Genomic DNA, 16,830 nt, shown 5'->3' on the forward strand with positions numbered 1-16,830 from the left:
TTTTGGGTTCTGATGGAGTATGACAGTTGGACTAAGCTCATGAGGAATCGACAAGTTATATTCTTTAAGAATCAATGGGTATATATCATTCATTTATAAGTCCAAAAATGGATGTAGCATTTAAGGATTCTAGCTTTAACTGTATGACTTTTGATTTGTAGTGCAACTTTAAATGTAATGTCCCCTTTCTCTTTTCACTCAGTGGCCAGTTAATAAGGTACACCCATCTAGTACCGGGTCGGATCCCTCTGCCTGCAGAACAGCCTGAATTATTTGGGGCATGGAAACGTTGCTCAAGTGACCTAACGTGTACCAGGAGCTTGCATGATTCTTGCCATTCTCCTTCGACCTCTTATCAACAAGCTGTTTTGGATGCACCGTTCTCTGTAAACCCTAGACAAGATTTTACGTGAAAAGTCCAGGAGGATGGACGTTTCTGAGATACTGGAACTGTAGCGCCTGGGACTGACGATCATACCACGTTCAAAGTCGCTAATGTCACTCGTTTTGCTATTCTAATGTTAAATTGAACAGTAACTGAATGCCTCTGCCTGTCTGCCTGCTTTATATAGTAAGCCACGGACACATGACTCACTGTCTGTAGCAGCGAACCATTTTCGTGAACAGATAGCGTACCTAATAAACCTACAACTATTTTGCTGAGAGTAGATTATACTGGCAATGATGGTAATACGTGGGGGGTTTTGCCTACTGAAGTTGAATAAACTGGCTGTAGTTGCTCTGGATAAGAGCGTCTCCTAAATGACTAAACTGTACAAATGTAATTGTTTAATCTTTAATATACAGACAATTACAGTACCAGTCAAAGGTTTGGACACACCTACTCATTCAAGGGTTTTTCTTTTATTTTCACTATTTTATACAGTGAATAGATCAAAACTATGAAATAACACATGTGGAATCATGTAGTAATCAAACAAAGTGTTAAACAAATCAAAATATATTTTAGATTCTTCAAAGTGGTCACCCTTTGCCTTGATGACAGCTTTGCACAGTCTTGGCATTCTCTCAACCATCTTCATGAGGAATGCTTTTCCAACAGTCTTGAAGGAGTTCCCACATATGCTAAGCACTTGTTGGCTGCTTTTCCTTCACTCTGCGGTCCAACTCATCCCAAACCATCTCAATTGGGTTGAGGTCGGGTGATTGTGGAGACTAGGTAATCTGATGCAGCACTCTATCACTCTCCTTCTTGGTAAAATAGCCCTTACACAGCCTAGAGGTGTGTTGGGTCATTGTCCTGTTGAAAAACAAATGATACTCACACTAAGCGCAAACCAGTTGGGATGGCGTATTGCTGCAGAATGCTGTGGTAGCCAAGCTGGTTAAGTGTGCCTTGAATTCTAAATAAATCACAGACAGTGTCACCAGCAAAGCACCATCACACCACCTCCTCCATGCTTCACGGTGGGAACCACACATGTGGAGATAATCCGTTCACCTACACTGCGTCTCACAAAGACACGGCGGTTGGAACCAGAAATCTCAAATTTGGAATCATCAGACCAATAGACAGATTTCCACCGATCTAATGTCCATTGCTCGTGTTTCTTGGCCCAAGCAAGTCTCTTCTTATTATTGGTGTTCTTTAGTAGTGGTTTCTTTGATGTTTTAGTGACTGCACTTGAAACTTTGAAAGTTCTTGAAATTATCCGGATTGACTGACCTTCATGTCTTAAAGTAATGATGGACTGTCATTTCTCTTTGCTTAGCTGTTCTTGCCATAATATGGACTTTGTCTTTTATCAAATAGGGCTATCTTCTGTATACCACTCCTACCTTGTCACAACACAACTGATTGGCTCAAACGAAGGAGAGAAATTCCACAAATTAACTTTTAACAAGGCACACCTGTTAATTGAAATTAATTCCAGGTGACTACCTCATGAAGTTGGTTGAGAGAATACCAAAATTGTGCAAAGCTATCATCAAGGCAAAGGGTGGCTACTTTGAAGAATCTCAAATATAAAATATATTTTGATTTGTTTAACACTTTTTGGTTACTACATGATTCCATATGTGTTATTTCATAGTTTTGATGTCGTCACTATTATTCTACAATGGTAAATATTAAAAAATAAAGAAAATTCCAGGAATGAGTAGGTGTCCAAACTTTTGATTGGTACTGTACGTGGACAAATCTTGAAACCTTAATTACTTGGAGAAGATCTGCAAAGAGGAGTGGGACAAAATCCCTCCTGAGATGTGTGCAAACCTGGTGGCCAACTACAAGAAATGTCTGACCTCTGTGATTGCCAACAAGTTTTGAGGGAGCATGCAATTGGCATGCTGACTGCAGGAATGTCCATCAGAGCTGTTGCCAGAGAATTGAATGTTAATTTCTCTACCATAAACTGCCTCCAATGTCGTTTTAGATAATTTGGCAGTACGTCCAACCAGCTTCACAACCAGCGTTGTGTGGGCAAGCGGTTTTCTGATATTAACATTGTCAACAGATTGCCCCATTGTGGCAGTGGGGTTATGGTATGGGAAGGCATAAGCTAGGACAACAAACACAATTGCATTTTATCAATGGCAATTTGAATGTACAGAGATACCGTGACAAGATCTTGAAACCCATTGTCATGCCATTCATCTGCTGCCATCACCTCATGTTTCAGCATGATAATGCATGGCCCCATGTCGCAAGGACTTGTACACAATTCCTGGAAGCTGAAAATGCTCCAGTTCTTCCATAGCCTGCATACTCACCAGACATTTCACCCATTGAGCATGTTTGGGATGCTCTGGATCGATGTGTATGGCAGAGTGTTCCAGTTCCCGCCAATATCCAGCAACTTCACACAGCCATTGAAGAGGAATGGGGCAACATTCCACAGGCCACAATCAACAGCCTGATCAACTCTATGCGAAGGAGATGTGTTGCGCTGCATGAGGCAAATGGTGGTCACATCAGATACTAACTGGTTTTCTGATCCACGATGTCACGTCCTGACCAGTAAAGGGAGTTATTTGTTATTGTAGTTTGGTCAGGGCGTGGCAGGGGGTGTTTGTTTTATGTGTTTCGGGGTTTTTGGTTTATGTTCTATGTTAGTATATTTCTATGTTTGTTCTAGTGTGTCTATTTCTATGTTTAGTTTCTTGGGTTGACCTTCAATTGGAGGAAGCTGTTCCTCGTTGCCTCTAATTGAAGGTCCTATTTAGTAGGGGTGTTTTTTCCTGTGTTTTGTGGGTGGTTGTTTCCTGTTTTGTGTATGTTGCACCTGACGGGACTGTTTGCGGTCGTTTTGTTGTTTGTTTGATTTTGAGTTTAATAAAAGTAAATATGAGCACGCCACACGCCGCGTCTTGGTCCCCATTAGACAACCCGCGTTACAGAACTACCCACCATGACTGGATCAAGCGGCGTGCCCGGGCAGAGATGGACACCTGGTCGGTATTGGAGTGGATGGAGAGAAGAAACTGGACTTGGGGGCAAGTTATTGAACGTTATCGGAGCCTACCAGGGAAGAACGAGAGGCAGCCCCCCAAAAAAATGGGGGGGGGGGGCACATGGGGAGTTTGGATGGGCCAAGGGTAAGCCCTGAGCAAACTCCCTGTGCTTATTGTGTCGAGCATGTGCCTGCTTCTCGCACTCTCTCTCCGGTAAGCCTCCACAGTCCAGTACGTCCTGTACCTGCTCCTCGCACTAGCCCTGAGGTGCGTGTTACTAGGCTGGTGCCTCCTAAGCCAGTCCCATGCACTAGGCCTTTAGTGCGCCTGCCCAGTCCAGTACGTCCTGTTGCTGCTCTTCGTACTAGCCATGTGGTGCGTGTTATGGTTCTGGCGCCTCCAAAGCCAGCCCCATGCACCAGGCCTTTAGTGTGGCTGCCCAGTCCAGTACGTCCTGTTGCTGCTCCTCGCACTAGCCATGTGATGCGTGTCACTAGTCTGGCGCATCCAAAGCCAGTCCCACGCATCAGGCCATTAGTGCGCAGTCCCCGTCTAGAGCTTCCGGCGACAGTGCCCCGTCTAGAGCTTCCGGCGACAGTGCCCCGTCTAGAGCTTCCGGCGACAGTGCCCCGTCTAGAGCTTCCGGCGACAGTGCCCCGTCTAGAGCTTCCGGCGACAGTGTCCCGTCTAGAGCTTCCGGCGACAGTGCCCCGTCTAGAGCTTCCGGCGACAGTGCCCCGTCCAGTGCTTCCGGCGACGGCCCACAGTCCGAAACCGACAGAGATGGCCCACAGTCCGGAACCGACAGAGACGGCCCGCCAGTCCGGCGCAGCCAGAGACGGCCCGCCAGTCCGGCGCAGCCAGAGACGGCCCGCCAGTCCGGCGCAGCCAGAGTCGGCCCGCCAGTCCGGCGCAGCCAGAGTCGGCCCTCAGCCCAGAGCCTTCAGCGGTGGGCTACAGCCCTGAGCCTTCAGCAGGGGTAGACAGGTTAGAGTGGGGATTAAGCCCGGAGCCAGAGCCACCTCCATGGGGGGAGGTTTGGGAAGGGCCACCCTCCCTTCCCGTTGGTAGGCTAATCGAGCCTACTGGATGAGCTAAACTACTTCTATGCTCGCTTCGAGGAAAATAACACTGAAACATGCATGAGAGCACCAGCTGTACCAGAAGACTGTGTGATCACGCTCTCCGCAGCCAATGTGAGTAAGACCTTTACACAGGTCAACATTCACAAGGCCGCAGGGCCAGACGGATTACCAGGACGTGTACTGCGAGCATGCGCTGACCAACAAGCAAGTGTCTTCACTGACATTTTCAACCTCTCCCTGTCCGAGTCTGTAATACCAACATGTTTTAAGCAGACCAGCATAGTGCCTGTGCCCAAGAACACTAAGGTAACCTGCCTAAATGACTACCGACCCGTAGCACTCACGTCTGTAGCCATGAAGTGCTTTAAAAGGCTGGTCACTGCTCACATCAACACCATCATCCCAGATCCTTTAAGCACCAGCTGTCAAAGCAGCTCACAGACCACTGAAACCTGTACATAGCCAATCTGTAAATAGCCCATCCAACTACCTCATCACCATATTGTTATTTATTTTATTTATTTTGCTCCTTTGCACCCCAGTATCACTACTTGCACACTCATCTTCTGCACATCTATCACCCCAGTGTTTAATTTGCCATACTGTAATAATTTCACCACTATTATGGCCTATTTATTGCCTCACCCCCTTATCCTACCTCATTTGCACACATTGTATATATACTTTCTCTATTGTATTATTGACTGTATGTTTGTTTATTCCATGTGTAACTCTGTGTTGTTGTTTGTGTCGCACTGCTTTGCTTTATCTTGGCCAGGTCGCCGTTGTAAATGAGAACTTGTTTTCAACTAGTCTACCTGGTTAAATAAATGTGAGGAAAAAAACTAGACCCACTCCAATTTGCATATCGCCCCAACAGATCCACAGATGATGCAGTCTCTATTGCACTCCACACTGCCCTTTCCCACCTGGACAAAAGGAACACCTATGTGAGAATACTATTCATTGACTACAGCTCAGCGTTCAACATCATAGTGCCCTCAAAGCTCATCACTAAGCTAAGGACTCTGGGACTAAACACCTCCCACTGCAACTGGATCCTGGACTTCCTGACGGGCCGCCCCCAGGTGGTAAGGGTAGGTAACACTACATCCACCACGCTGATCCTCAACACGGGGGCCCCTCAGGGGTGCGTGCTCAGTCCCCTCCTGTACTCCCTGTTCACTCATGACTGCACGGCCAGGCACGACTCCAACACTATCATTAAATTTGCAGATGACACAACAGTGGTAGGCCTGATCACCGACAACAACGAGACAGCCTATAGGGAGGAGGTCAGCGACCTGGCCGTGTGGTGCCAGGACAACAACCTCTCCCTCAATGTGATCAAGACAAAGGAGACGATTGTGGACTACAGGAAAAAGAGGACCGAGCAAGTTCCTTGGTGTCCACATCACCAACAAACTAACATGGTCCAAGCACACCATGACAGTCGTGAAGCGGGCACGACAAAACCTATTCCCCCTCAGGAGACTGAAAAGATTTGGCATGGGTCCTCAGATCCTCAAAAGATTCTACAGCTGCACCATCGAGAGCATCCTGACTGGTTGCATCACTGCCTGGTATGGCAACTGCTCGGCCTCCGACCGCAAGGCACGACAGAGGGTAGTGCGAGCGGCCCAGTACATCACCGGGGCCAAGCTTCCTGCCATCCAGGACCTCTATACCAGGCGGTGTCAGAGGATGGCCCTAAAAATTGTCAAAGACTCCAGCCACCCTAGTCATAGACTGTTCTCTCTGCTACCACACAGCAAGCGGTACCGGAGCACCAAGTCTAGGTCCAAGAGACTTCTAAACAGCTTCTACCCCCAAGCCATAAGACTCCTGAACATCTAGTCAAATGGCTACCCAGACTATTTGCATTCCCCACCCTCCTCTCTCCACACCACTGCCACTCTGTTGTCAGCTCTTTAATTACTTGTTACTTTTATCTCTTATTCTTATCCATATTTTTTAAAACTGCACTGTTGGTTAGGTGCTTGTAATTAAGAATTTCACTGTCACCTGTTGTATTCGGCGCATGTGACTAATAAAATTTGATTTGATTTGATCATCTTAATCGTAGGTCATCAATTTTATTTTCCAATGATTGTACGTTAGCAAGAAGAATGGAAGGCAATGGGAGTTTACTTGCTCCCTCCGGATTCTCAGAAGAGTGCCAGATCTGCGGCCTCTTTTCCGCCGTCTTTTCTTCATGCAAAAGCCGTGGATCTGGGCCTGTTCCAGTGAAAGCAGGATATCCTTCTCGTCGGACTCGTTAAAGGAAAAACTTTCTTCCAGTCTGCGGTGAGTAATCGTTTTTCTGATATCCAGAAGTTATTTTCGGTCATAAGAGACGACAGCAGCAACATTATGTACACAATAAGTTAAAAAATAAGTTGCAAAAAATTTTACAAAATAGCACACTTGGTTGGGAGAATGCAAAACGTCAGCCATGTTCTTCAGCGCCATCTTGTATGCCCTGTCACTTGTTAAAACTACTGTAATACTATTTTAAGCTGCTGTATACTCAGTCAAGCCTTTTCTGAAATATCTGTGGGAGAAATGTCCTCCTCAAAATTACTTTGAGAACTCCCAAAATTATATAGATAAGGCTTTTTATAAAAATATAAAAATAAAACCAATCCACCTAAAACGTTTTGCTCAAAATCATTTTCATCCGTCATCCTCCCTAACTTTTAAGTCACCATGTTTATTTTTTCAAAACATAAGTATAAGCCTAATTGTGCATCCAGGTCTAAAATGTTCTTCTCCACTTCGGTAGGTGGCGGTATGTGCCGTGTTGCCTATACCACAACGCTCTGAGGAAAGCACAGAGGACGATCGCTTTGGTTGCTAAATGATGCTGATGCTGGGGACGCGAATGAGGGCAGGGAGGAGGATGCTGCCGTAGAAATGGTGGTACGCGGGGCGAACCTCCTGAAATGGTTTTGACCGTAGAGGCGAAACAATGTGCCTCTTCAAAGTCTTCGAGGTTTTGATGTCATCGCGGCTGAAGAGAATTAGGTAAAAAGAAAAGCTTTTACTATCCTCTCTTTATTCCCATTCCCCAGTTTTGAAGGGTTATGTATTTACGCTGTATGTTTGTACACTGAAGGCCCAGGTGGCTGATTTAAGGAATTATAGTTGTCTTAATGAATAGAAATGTGGATTTGAATTGCAGTCGATCTAGTTAAACTATAGGAAAGTATTTTGATCCCAATCCATGAATGCCAATGGGCTATTATAGACCTATATCTATTATTGTGCGTATTTTAGTATGATACAGTTCAGCGCTGGCCTTTTCCAGTGGCTGGTTCACATTGGGAATTGTAGTCCGGTGTCTTTGCACTCATATATGCTACATTGCATTCGGTATTATTTTTCTTAATGGTAGGTCTACCTATATCAAACAATTCCATTAAAATATGCAATATTATTGTAAGATTAGAAAGGCTGACGTCCAATTGCAAACTCTCTGTCCATTACGCGTGAGCAGAATAAACGGACTGTTATTAGGGTAGAATATTTGTAAAATGGTACAAGTTTTGTGGTTTTGCAGAATATTTATGGGCTGTCGTGCGCCACCTGTCGCCATAAAGTCGGTAGTAATAGGTGGGTCTCTTGTCAATTATGAGTATACGCTGCAGTGCGGACAAAAACCGAGGAGTGGGATGGATCGAGAGCCTTGGCGTTGGAGAGCATATAACCGTATTTTAAACCGAGACATCAATTAGTAAGAGAAGGCATTGTCTCGGACTAATTTATCGGAACCCACTGCTTACCTGGATTTTAGTCGTCGACAATGCATTTTAATTGTGCATTCATGCAAAGCCTACACCTGTACAGTGCAGTTTGTAATCATAGGAATCCGCTTGCCTGACACATGTTTTGACGAAGAAATAGGATATTATTCTAATTTAAACAACTTGACAAACTAATGTAGAAAAATGCCAAAAAAACGTGTGTGTTAGGCCAATACACAATTGAAGAAAATCATATGTTTGATTGAATTTATTGGAGGTTTCGCTTGGGATAATTGCATGCTAAATGCAAAGGAGTACGGTTCAGTTTAGCGTCGGACATCGGAGTAGATGTTTATATTGACCTTTCTCGCAATGGATTTGGTCATACATGGGGAAATTATGCTATTATTGAGTGTATAGCTGTAGCAGTAGGGCTACTGTTTGTCAGAGGAAGTCTTCTGCCACCTTAAAATCCCAAATGAAGATTCCAAAAAGACGGAAAAGACTAACGTGCCGTCTCTGCGCCAGGTAATATTCTTCATGACATCTCAGTTTGGCTAATAACTCTCACATAATATAGATATCAGTTGGCCTAGGCCTATCGGACATAAATAGGACTTGCTGGGTGCTTTATTAAAAAGGCTATATATGACTTTTGCCTCTGTGGCTGTTCTTGAGCCATAAGGGGTGCCCTAAATGGACAGGATTGTTGTCCAGAAATTGAGCAAAAAGTTATGTTTAATTATTGTTTGATAGGGCTATAGCTGTTTATTTAACTATATTTAAAGCATCAGTTAGGCCCATTAGTTAAAAAAATTACTGCATGTGCACTACTTAACCTGACCCTTTGTTGGTATTGGTTATTGACTAAATCAAACTATCTCTGCCTGTATTTTGTGAAGTTAGTTGCCTTAGTAACAGATAGGTCTACAGAGTTATAGCACACACTCAGTGGAGTGTGCATTTGCTTATAGCCCATCAAGCAGTATCAATTGAACTCATTAGAAACATAATACTATTACAGTTTGTGCTTAAGAGTAAGGCTAAATATTTGTCTAATTGTTAGGTTATTGTAAATTACTTTAGGATGAGATGTCAGATTTGTTTAATTGTTCCAACTTTTTACTTGCCAATGTTACATTTAATGATACAGGTTCAACAGTCGCTTGGATCAGGCCTTATTTACAACATTTATACTGCCAAATATAGATCTGGGACCTGTAAAGTAATTCATATATTGTAAAAAATTTGGCTCGTAGTTCTAATCATCGTCTTATATGAATGTTATGCTAAATTATTGCATTATATTGTTTGTGTGTATTGTTGTCCATTATAGTATTATTTGTCATCATTTCATTGTCTACTCTTTCAAATTAAACTCATTCTCATAAATATTATTTATATATCTAAATATCTCTACACATCATTGATTTGGTTGTGGAGGCAGTTGTAACAAACCTCTTTGTATTTTTTATTTATTTTGGCTTGTAGGCTTACAAAGGAGGGTTTTGGCATCGACTAAATTGGCCAAGTTCAGGATTTTTTCTCAGACGTAAGGTTTTTGAAGAGGTTGTAAATATGGTGAGAGGTTCATGTATTCTTCAAAGTTCCCTTGGAAATGCGGCTGCACTTTTACCCACCAGTTTGAACACAAAATGGCTGTCGCGGATTTCAAGGAAATTTCATGATTTCGCTTTATAGTTCTGGGAAACTTGAATGCAACCCCTTGGCTTTTTGCAAAGTAGATCCCCTCACACTATTGTTAGTATAGGACAGCAAATACACATGTAGTTGTGTGTTATAATTGATGAGTCTCTCACTATCCTCACTGATGCACTGCCCCTATGTTTTGCTTTTTGCTATGGCAACTGTACCCTGAACTATCACAACCCAGTGAAAAAGAAACTATGGTGATGCTAATATGATTTTCATTTTCCAAGATTCTTATTGGACTACACCCTAAGGGGGGGGGGGGGGGGGACAGCCTTGCATTGTTTCCCTACATGAGCCGAATCTGTCATAACACCTGGCAAGATGGCCATAATATTATAATAGTTAGACGGAGCATTATATATTATCTTAAACCATACAACATGAAGCCCACTTTATACGATCTTATAGGGTGGCATCATGATGAGTGGTCACTATAACTGCTGATCAGCAATTATCTCGATTGATTAATTATTAGTCAGTCATACTTATGAAACTATAAAATAAGCTTAAAGGGATAGTTCACTCAAATTACAACATTACATTCATTTCCTTACCCTTTAAGCAGTCTATGGACAAGGAAACCAATATGATTTGTAAATTGGGTGAACTATCCCGTTAATGATTTAAGGTTAAAGTAAAATATGAATTCCAATTCCATGGCTGTAGTGTGTGGGAGTTAATATGGAGGTTGTGTAGAAGACACTAAGTGAGGAAATGCTCCCTGAACAAACCTCTTTGTATTTCACTTGAACTACTTACAGTATTGCCTGCTCTTGTGGGTTTTAGATCAAGTCTGATGAGGGTGCTAGGGCCGCTTTTAGCATGGTGCAGTGTTTATGGGACATTCAGATATAAAATGTTATGTAGAACGAACATGCACCTCTGACATGTAGAATAAGGAGTCACGTAAGCTCTATTCATGACATTTCTGTCTGCAAGGTTCCATAACATTTGCCTACTGAACATGACCCAGGTCTTGCTACATTTGCAGTGTTACCAGCCTGTAATCATGCTGTGCTATGAGAGTGCTTGAAATAACCACCAGTTATTGGCATATTGACGTTCAATGACACAGCCTCCATTCACATGCTTCCCACCGTAGCAATGCAAATGTTGGGAACCGACACAGGTGCATTGAGAATCCTTGCTTTAAAGCCATAAGCACTGGCAATACCACCCTCGTAGGCTCACACCCTCTGTCTAAACCTATTGTATGTGTTCTAGTGCATTTTGTCACTTTTTCAAAGCTGACTAATCTGCTAGATAATACACAGTCTCTCTACTGGCCTCAGCCTAGGCATGACTAAGTACCCCCCCCCCCTAAATGGAGCTGAGCTGTGCATGCATAACTAATGGTCCATGGCCCTGCATGCAGAATAGCATGGTTTTGGTACTAACCTACTTACATGCATCGCTCTTATCCAGATGTTGTTTACCCAGAATAATCATAAGCATCTAGAAAATAAAAGTTGATAGCTATCGGTTCGAACCCAATACGAATATTGTCTAATAGTTTAGAGGGATAACAGCGATTGGCCAGATATTGCAACGTAAAAACAGATACATTCAAATTTAAGAAGTGTCTATCTCATCAGGCAAAACTGGTTGCAATGAACTCATGGTCAGGTTGTATAGTGGTTGTATAATGAAGTTTTGCTGAAGTCTTTTTAGCAACCAAATCTGGTTGTTATCTGGTGACGCCTTGATCTCGTCACGAAGAGGACGTCTTTACCTGATTGTAACAGAGACCAGTTGGTTGTAATCTAGTTATGACGTCTTCTTAACCCCCAAAAGGAGTTTTACAACCAGAAAATTTGAGGCCTAATAATATATCCATTACAATTAATTTCATAGATGAATTGTCAGTTTGTTATTGTACAGCAGTGTTAAAGACTATGAGAATGGTTATGATCCCGCTTTGTAGTAGGTCACTAAAACCATGTATCACATACAAATGACATATTGTAGGTACATTGTTGGCATACACTGTTACATAATCAAGCTTTTGTACAAAACTCTTAACTCGGCGCTCAAGCAGAGTGATGCGCTGTGCTTGAAGTGCCAAAAGTAATTTCAAATTTGAATTGGCCACACCCTAAGGAAAGTGCATCTCCTTATTGGGCTTGATGTTCTTCAGATATGAAGGACATTTAGTATCCATGGACAAATGTTGTTGATCTACCTCCAACATACAATATACCCAAGGCCTTATTTTCCATCGTTCAGTTAAGGCAAGAAATGCAGAGTATGTACTGTCTGTCCCCCTTGTTCTTTCAAGACAATCTAGATGTCAAACTACAACCGTCAATACCAGCAAGCTTTCTGTATGACCATGGTATTTGCACGGATAATGGAAAATACCATTTTGTTTTCTCCTCCACTTTGGCCCGAGCTAACAAAACGAATGGCTTTATAAGACAATCCAGACTTATGTCTTTTGCTTTGAGTGCACTGTGTGATGCCTGCTCTTGGGTAATGTGTTAAAAGAAAGGGAATAAGACTCACTTATGTCTTGTTGAATATCCTTTTACAGATAAATGGCTCATTTAAGTTGGGAGCTGCTCGCGTTCTGTCGGGCTGGCAGATGCAGTGCCTAGTGCCAGCCCTCCAGGACCACGCCAACATGAATGGGGCTGGGGAGACGGCGGACATACTGCCGCCTAACTGCATGGTCAAGGACCGATGGAAAGTGGTGAGTATGCTACATAGTTGATCTAGTTGTGGTTTTGTCTTGGTGTATGGTCTCTCTATATCAGTGTTTCCCTAAGGGGCTAAATACAAGATTACCTTCACACCCACAGATTTGACTCCCCATCACCAAGGTTCTCTGTGTCTCACCAGAATTAAAGGGATAGTGTACTTGAAAATCTACGAAATACCATCCGAATTTCTGCCTGTTTGATTGGCAATAGCTCAGGATACACATGAAATAACCCGGGAATCAATAGAACGTTGCTGATATGCACATAAACAATATAACATTCAAGTTGAGCGGATCAATCTCAAATCAGTTTGTCAGGTGTTTTCATACCTTTAAGTCTGTAGCACGCCTGTAGCACGCGCTCCAGCAGGTATATCTCTCTAGTCACCCCCAAAGCCAATTCCTCCTTTGGCCGTCTCTCCTTCCAGTTCTCTGCTGCCAATGACTGGAACGAACTACAAAAATCTCTGAAACTGGAAACACTTATCTCCCTCACTAGCTTTAAGCACCAGCTGTCAGAGAAGCTCACAGATCACTGCACCTGTACATAGCCCATCTATAATTTAGCCCAAACAACTCCCTCTTCCCCTACTGTATTTATTTATTTATTTTGCTCCTTTGCACCCCATTATTTCTATTTCTACTTTGCACTTTCTTCCACTACAAATCTACCATTCCAGTGTTTTACTTGCTATATTGTATTTACTTTGCCACCATGGCCTTTTTTGCCTTTACCTCCCTTATCTCACCTCATTTGCTCACATTGTATATAGACTTATTTTTCTACTGTATTATTGACTGTATGTTTATTTTACTCCATGTGTAACTCTGTGTTATTGTATGTGTCGAACTGCTTTGCTTTATCTTGGCCAGGTTGCAATTGTAAATGAGAACTTGTTCTCAACTTGCCTACCTGGTTAAATAAAGATTAAACAAAAAAGATATTTAAAAAATTAGGTCAAGCAGATTACAGAATTCTGCAGGCCTCGATCCAGCCTAAATGGGAAAGATTGTAACTAATTCACAGCAGCATTTATTCCCAGCCATTTGGGACCACAATATTTTCTCCTTAACTCTACTCCTGGATCTACAGAACTGTAATGATGGGGCAGTGAGTCGGGTGCAGGTGAAACGTTTTAATAAAACAACAAAACCAATAACACAACACTAACATAAGGCAGAATGCCGATACACAAGAACAATACCAACTGGTGAGTGAACATGGGAGAGTGACATATAAAGGGGAGGAAATGATGAAGGTAATGGAGTCCAGGTGTGAGTCATAGTGATTAACAGGTGCACGTAATGATGAGTGTCAGTTGTGCGTAATGATGAATCCCAGGACCGGTGGTTAGTACTCTGGCGACGTTGTACGCCGGAGGGGAGGAGCAGGACCAGATGTGACAAGAACAGAATGTAGAATTGACTCAATACTGCTTTGGGGGTGTTAAATCATTGGACAAACGTTACATTTTTTTTTTGTCAAATGTCCCTTTAATGGTATCTGACAAACTTTTGGGGTTACTTCTGCCCCTTTAATAATGGTATCCTATACGCAGCGCCACACATTCGGTGATTGCGTAACAGTTACTGTGCTTCTGATGGTGATCACTTAGACGACCTTGTCAGAACCAATCACGGAGCGACAGATCCCTAGGCCAAAGAGCTGAGGAAGAAAGTAGACAATGTACTACAATGTAAAAACAATTTAAACTGAGCCATGTTGGTTTAAAAAGCTGACTCTTCCAAATGAAGATGGCTGGTTAATATTTCTCTTCGGCACTTGGCTGTCATGATCAAGCCATAAACTAATAATAGGGTTGTTCAAAGCACTTAAGTACTTGGTGAAATACAGAAAAAATGCAGTAGAGGAGTTGAGGAAGTGGTGCTGGAGAAAGAGGGGTGGGACGAAGGAGGGCAACTATCTAGCAAAAATGAATTCACTCAATTACTGTTTGATCAATAAGACACACCTCTCTATCGCCTGGTCCCAGATTTGTTTGTGCTGTCTTGCCAACTAATTTTGGTCGTTGTCATGCCAAACAATAACCATAGGAGTTGGCAAGACGGCACAAACAGATCTGGGAACAGGCTAACACCTCTGTACTCTTCCATCAAAACTGGTGTTTGTCATGAGAAAGGGTTTAAGTTGAGCTTCTTTTTGATTAGTACAGTATAAGCCAGCATTCTAACAGCACTAGAAGAATGTTGTTTAATACGCTTTTTATCCTCAACACCTTTCTAGCTGAAGAAAATCGGAGGGGGAGGTTTTGGGGAGATCTACGAAGCTCTGGACATGTTGACTCGGGAGAACGTGGCATTGAAGGTGGAGTCGGCCCAGCAGCCCAAACAGGTCCTGAAGATGGAGGTGGCAGTCCTGAAGAAACTGCAGGGTAAGGTCCCACTGCAGTGGCCATTTTGGACCTTTCTGATAGTTTTGTCAATGAGCCTGGTGGTGCCACTGCGGCGACCATTTTGTGTTTACCGTTCGGCTTAGTCAATGATTATGAAGGTGTCTGTGCTGCTCAGCCGTTCTTAAATTCAATAAATGGCGTTCTTTGTTGATGTCACTTGACTTGAACCCAGATCCCACCGCTGACAACATGTGTCAGTATGCTTTGTTGTAGTCATGACAGACAACTATATAAAGTTTCTGTCAGCTACGGTACATAGTCAAGTAAGAACGTTTATCTTTCCTGTGTAAATGTGTTACATCAATACTGCTTAAGACTGCACTTATGATTGGTTATAAAATCTGCTATGACATACTCATGACAGTCTAGTGAAAAGTGTAACCACCTCTCCTCATGACAGCACAGCATAGGTTTCAGGACAGTAAAACCAGGTAAAGGGTTACTGCTTTGGGTGTCCTTTGAGACGTCCTGTCAAAAGGAATCCGAATCTCCTCTCACATTGTCATGACCACCCTTAAGCACCCTACAGAGTTAAAAGCTGCAGAGCCATGCAGTCTACTGTGACAGACATCTGTAACCTAATAAACAGCCAATTACATTTGTTTCGTAAATATGTAATAATGGGCCGCCAGACTATTGTGACTAGGTGGCTTTAGTCCAAGTGGCTTGGGAGAGCAACAATAGCTCTGTCTGCCATGCACTGGCCTTATTTAGTGGGTCACCGATGCACTATTTAAGCATATCTGTTTAGTTTTTTGCATTTTGGTGTGCTGCTTGAATTATGGCCCTTGAATCTTTTGCTCGAGGTTCAAGCAAATGTGGAAACAGATGTCTCTCTCGCTTACTACACCCATAGTAGCTTCACGGAAGAGTGGCTAAGAATAGCCTAGACCTAATGAATCAATAGTGAACTACTCAACATCGTTGCTCGTGTTGTTATTGATTAAGGGGCCTTTGATCTCCTTGAAATTCAGTGTAGGTAAAATGTCAACAAGGCCGTTATGACATAACTGGAGTGAAAAATACTCCACTCATGATAAAAAAAAAGGCCCTTAAGCAGTATAGTGCTGCTTGTTTTTAGTTATACAGTGAGGGGAAAAAAGTATTTGATCCCCTGCTGATTTTGTACGTTTGCCCACTGACAAAGAAATGATCAGTCTAGAATTTTAATGGTAGGTTTATTTGAACAGTGAGAGACAGAATAACATTTAAAAAATCCAGAAAAACGCATGTCAAAAATGTTATAAATTGATTTGCATTTTAATGAGGGAAATAAGTATTTGACCCCCTCTCAATCAGAATGATTTCTGGCTCCCAGGTGTCTTTTATACAGGTAACGAGCTGAGATTAGGAACACACTCTTAAAGGGAGTGCTCCTAATCTCAGTTTGTTACCTGTATAAAAGACACCTGTCCACAGAAGCAATCAATCAATCAGATTCCAAACTCTCCACCATGGCCAAGACCAAAGAGCTCTCCAAGGATGTCAGGGACAAGATTGTAGACCTACACAAGGCTGGAATGGGCTACAAGACGATCGCCAAGCAGACGGTGAGAAGGTGACAACAGTTGGTTTGATTATTCGCAAATGGAAGAAACACAAAAGAACTGTCAATCTCCCTCGGCCTGGGGCTCCATGCAATATCTCACCTCGTGGAGTTGCAATGATCATGAGAACGATGAGGAATCAGCCCAGAACTACACGGGAGGATCTTGTCAATGATCTCAAGGCAGCTGGGACCATAGTCACCAAGAAAA

The 16,830-nt window shown here is 42.8% G+C and overlaps 1 protein-coding gene across 1 annotated transcript in view; it reads left to right on the top strand.

The window, feature by feature from the left end:
* Positions 1–7,343: 7,343 nt before the first annotated feature.
* The window catches only part of LOC106585095 (tau-tubulin kinase 1), a 53,404-nt gene continuing 43,917 nt past the window's right edge, over positions 7,344–16,830 (top strand). Inside the window, exons 1-3 of the mRNA XM_045705408.2 lie at positions 7,344–7,526; positions 12,492–12,650; positions 14,905–15,052. Coding sequence (XP_045561364.2) covers positions 12,543–12,650; positions 14,905–15,052 — 256 coding nt within the window. The 5' untranslated portion in view covers positions 7,344–7,526; positions 12,492–12,542. The remainder of the gene's footprint in view (positions 7,527–12,491; positions 12,651–14,904; positions 15,053–16,830) is intronic.

The sequence above is a fragment of the Salmo salar genome, chromosome 02 (assembly GCF_965601325.2).
Source record: "Salmo salar chromosome 02, fSalSal1, whole genome shotgun sequence".
NCBI classification, from domain to species: domain Eukaryota; kingdom Metazoa; phylum Chordata; class Actinopteri; order Salmoniformes; family Salmonidae; genus Salmo; species Salmo salar.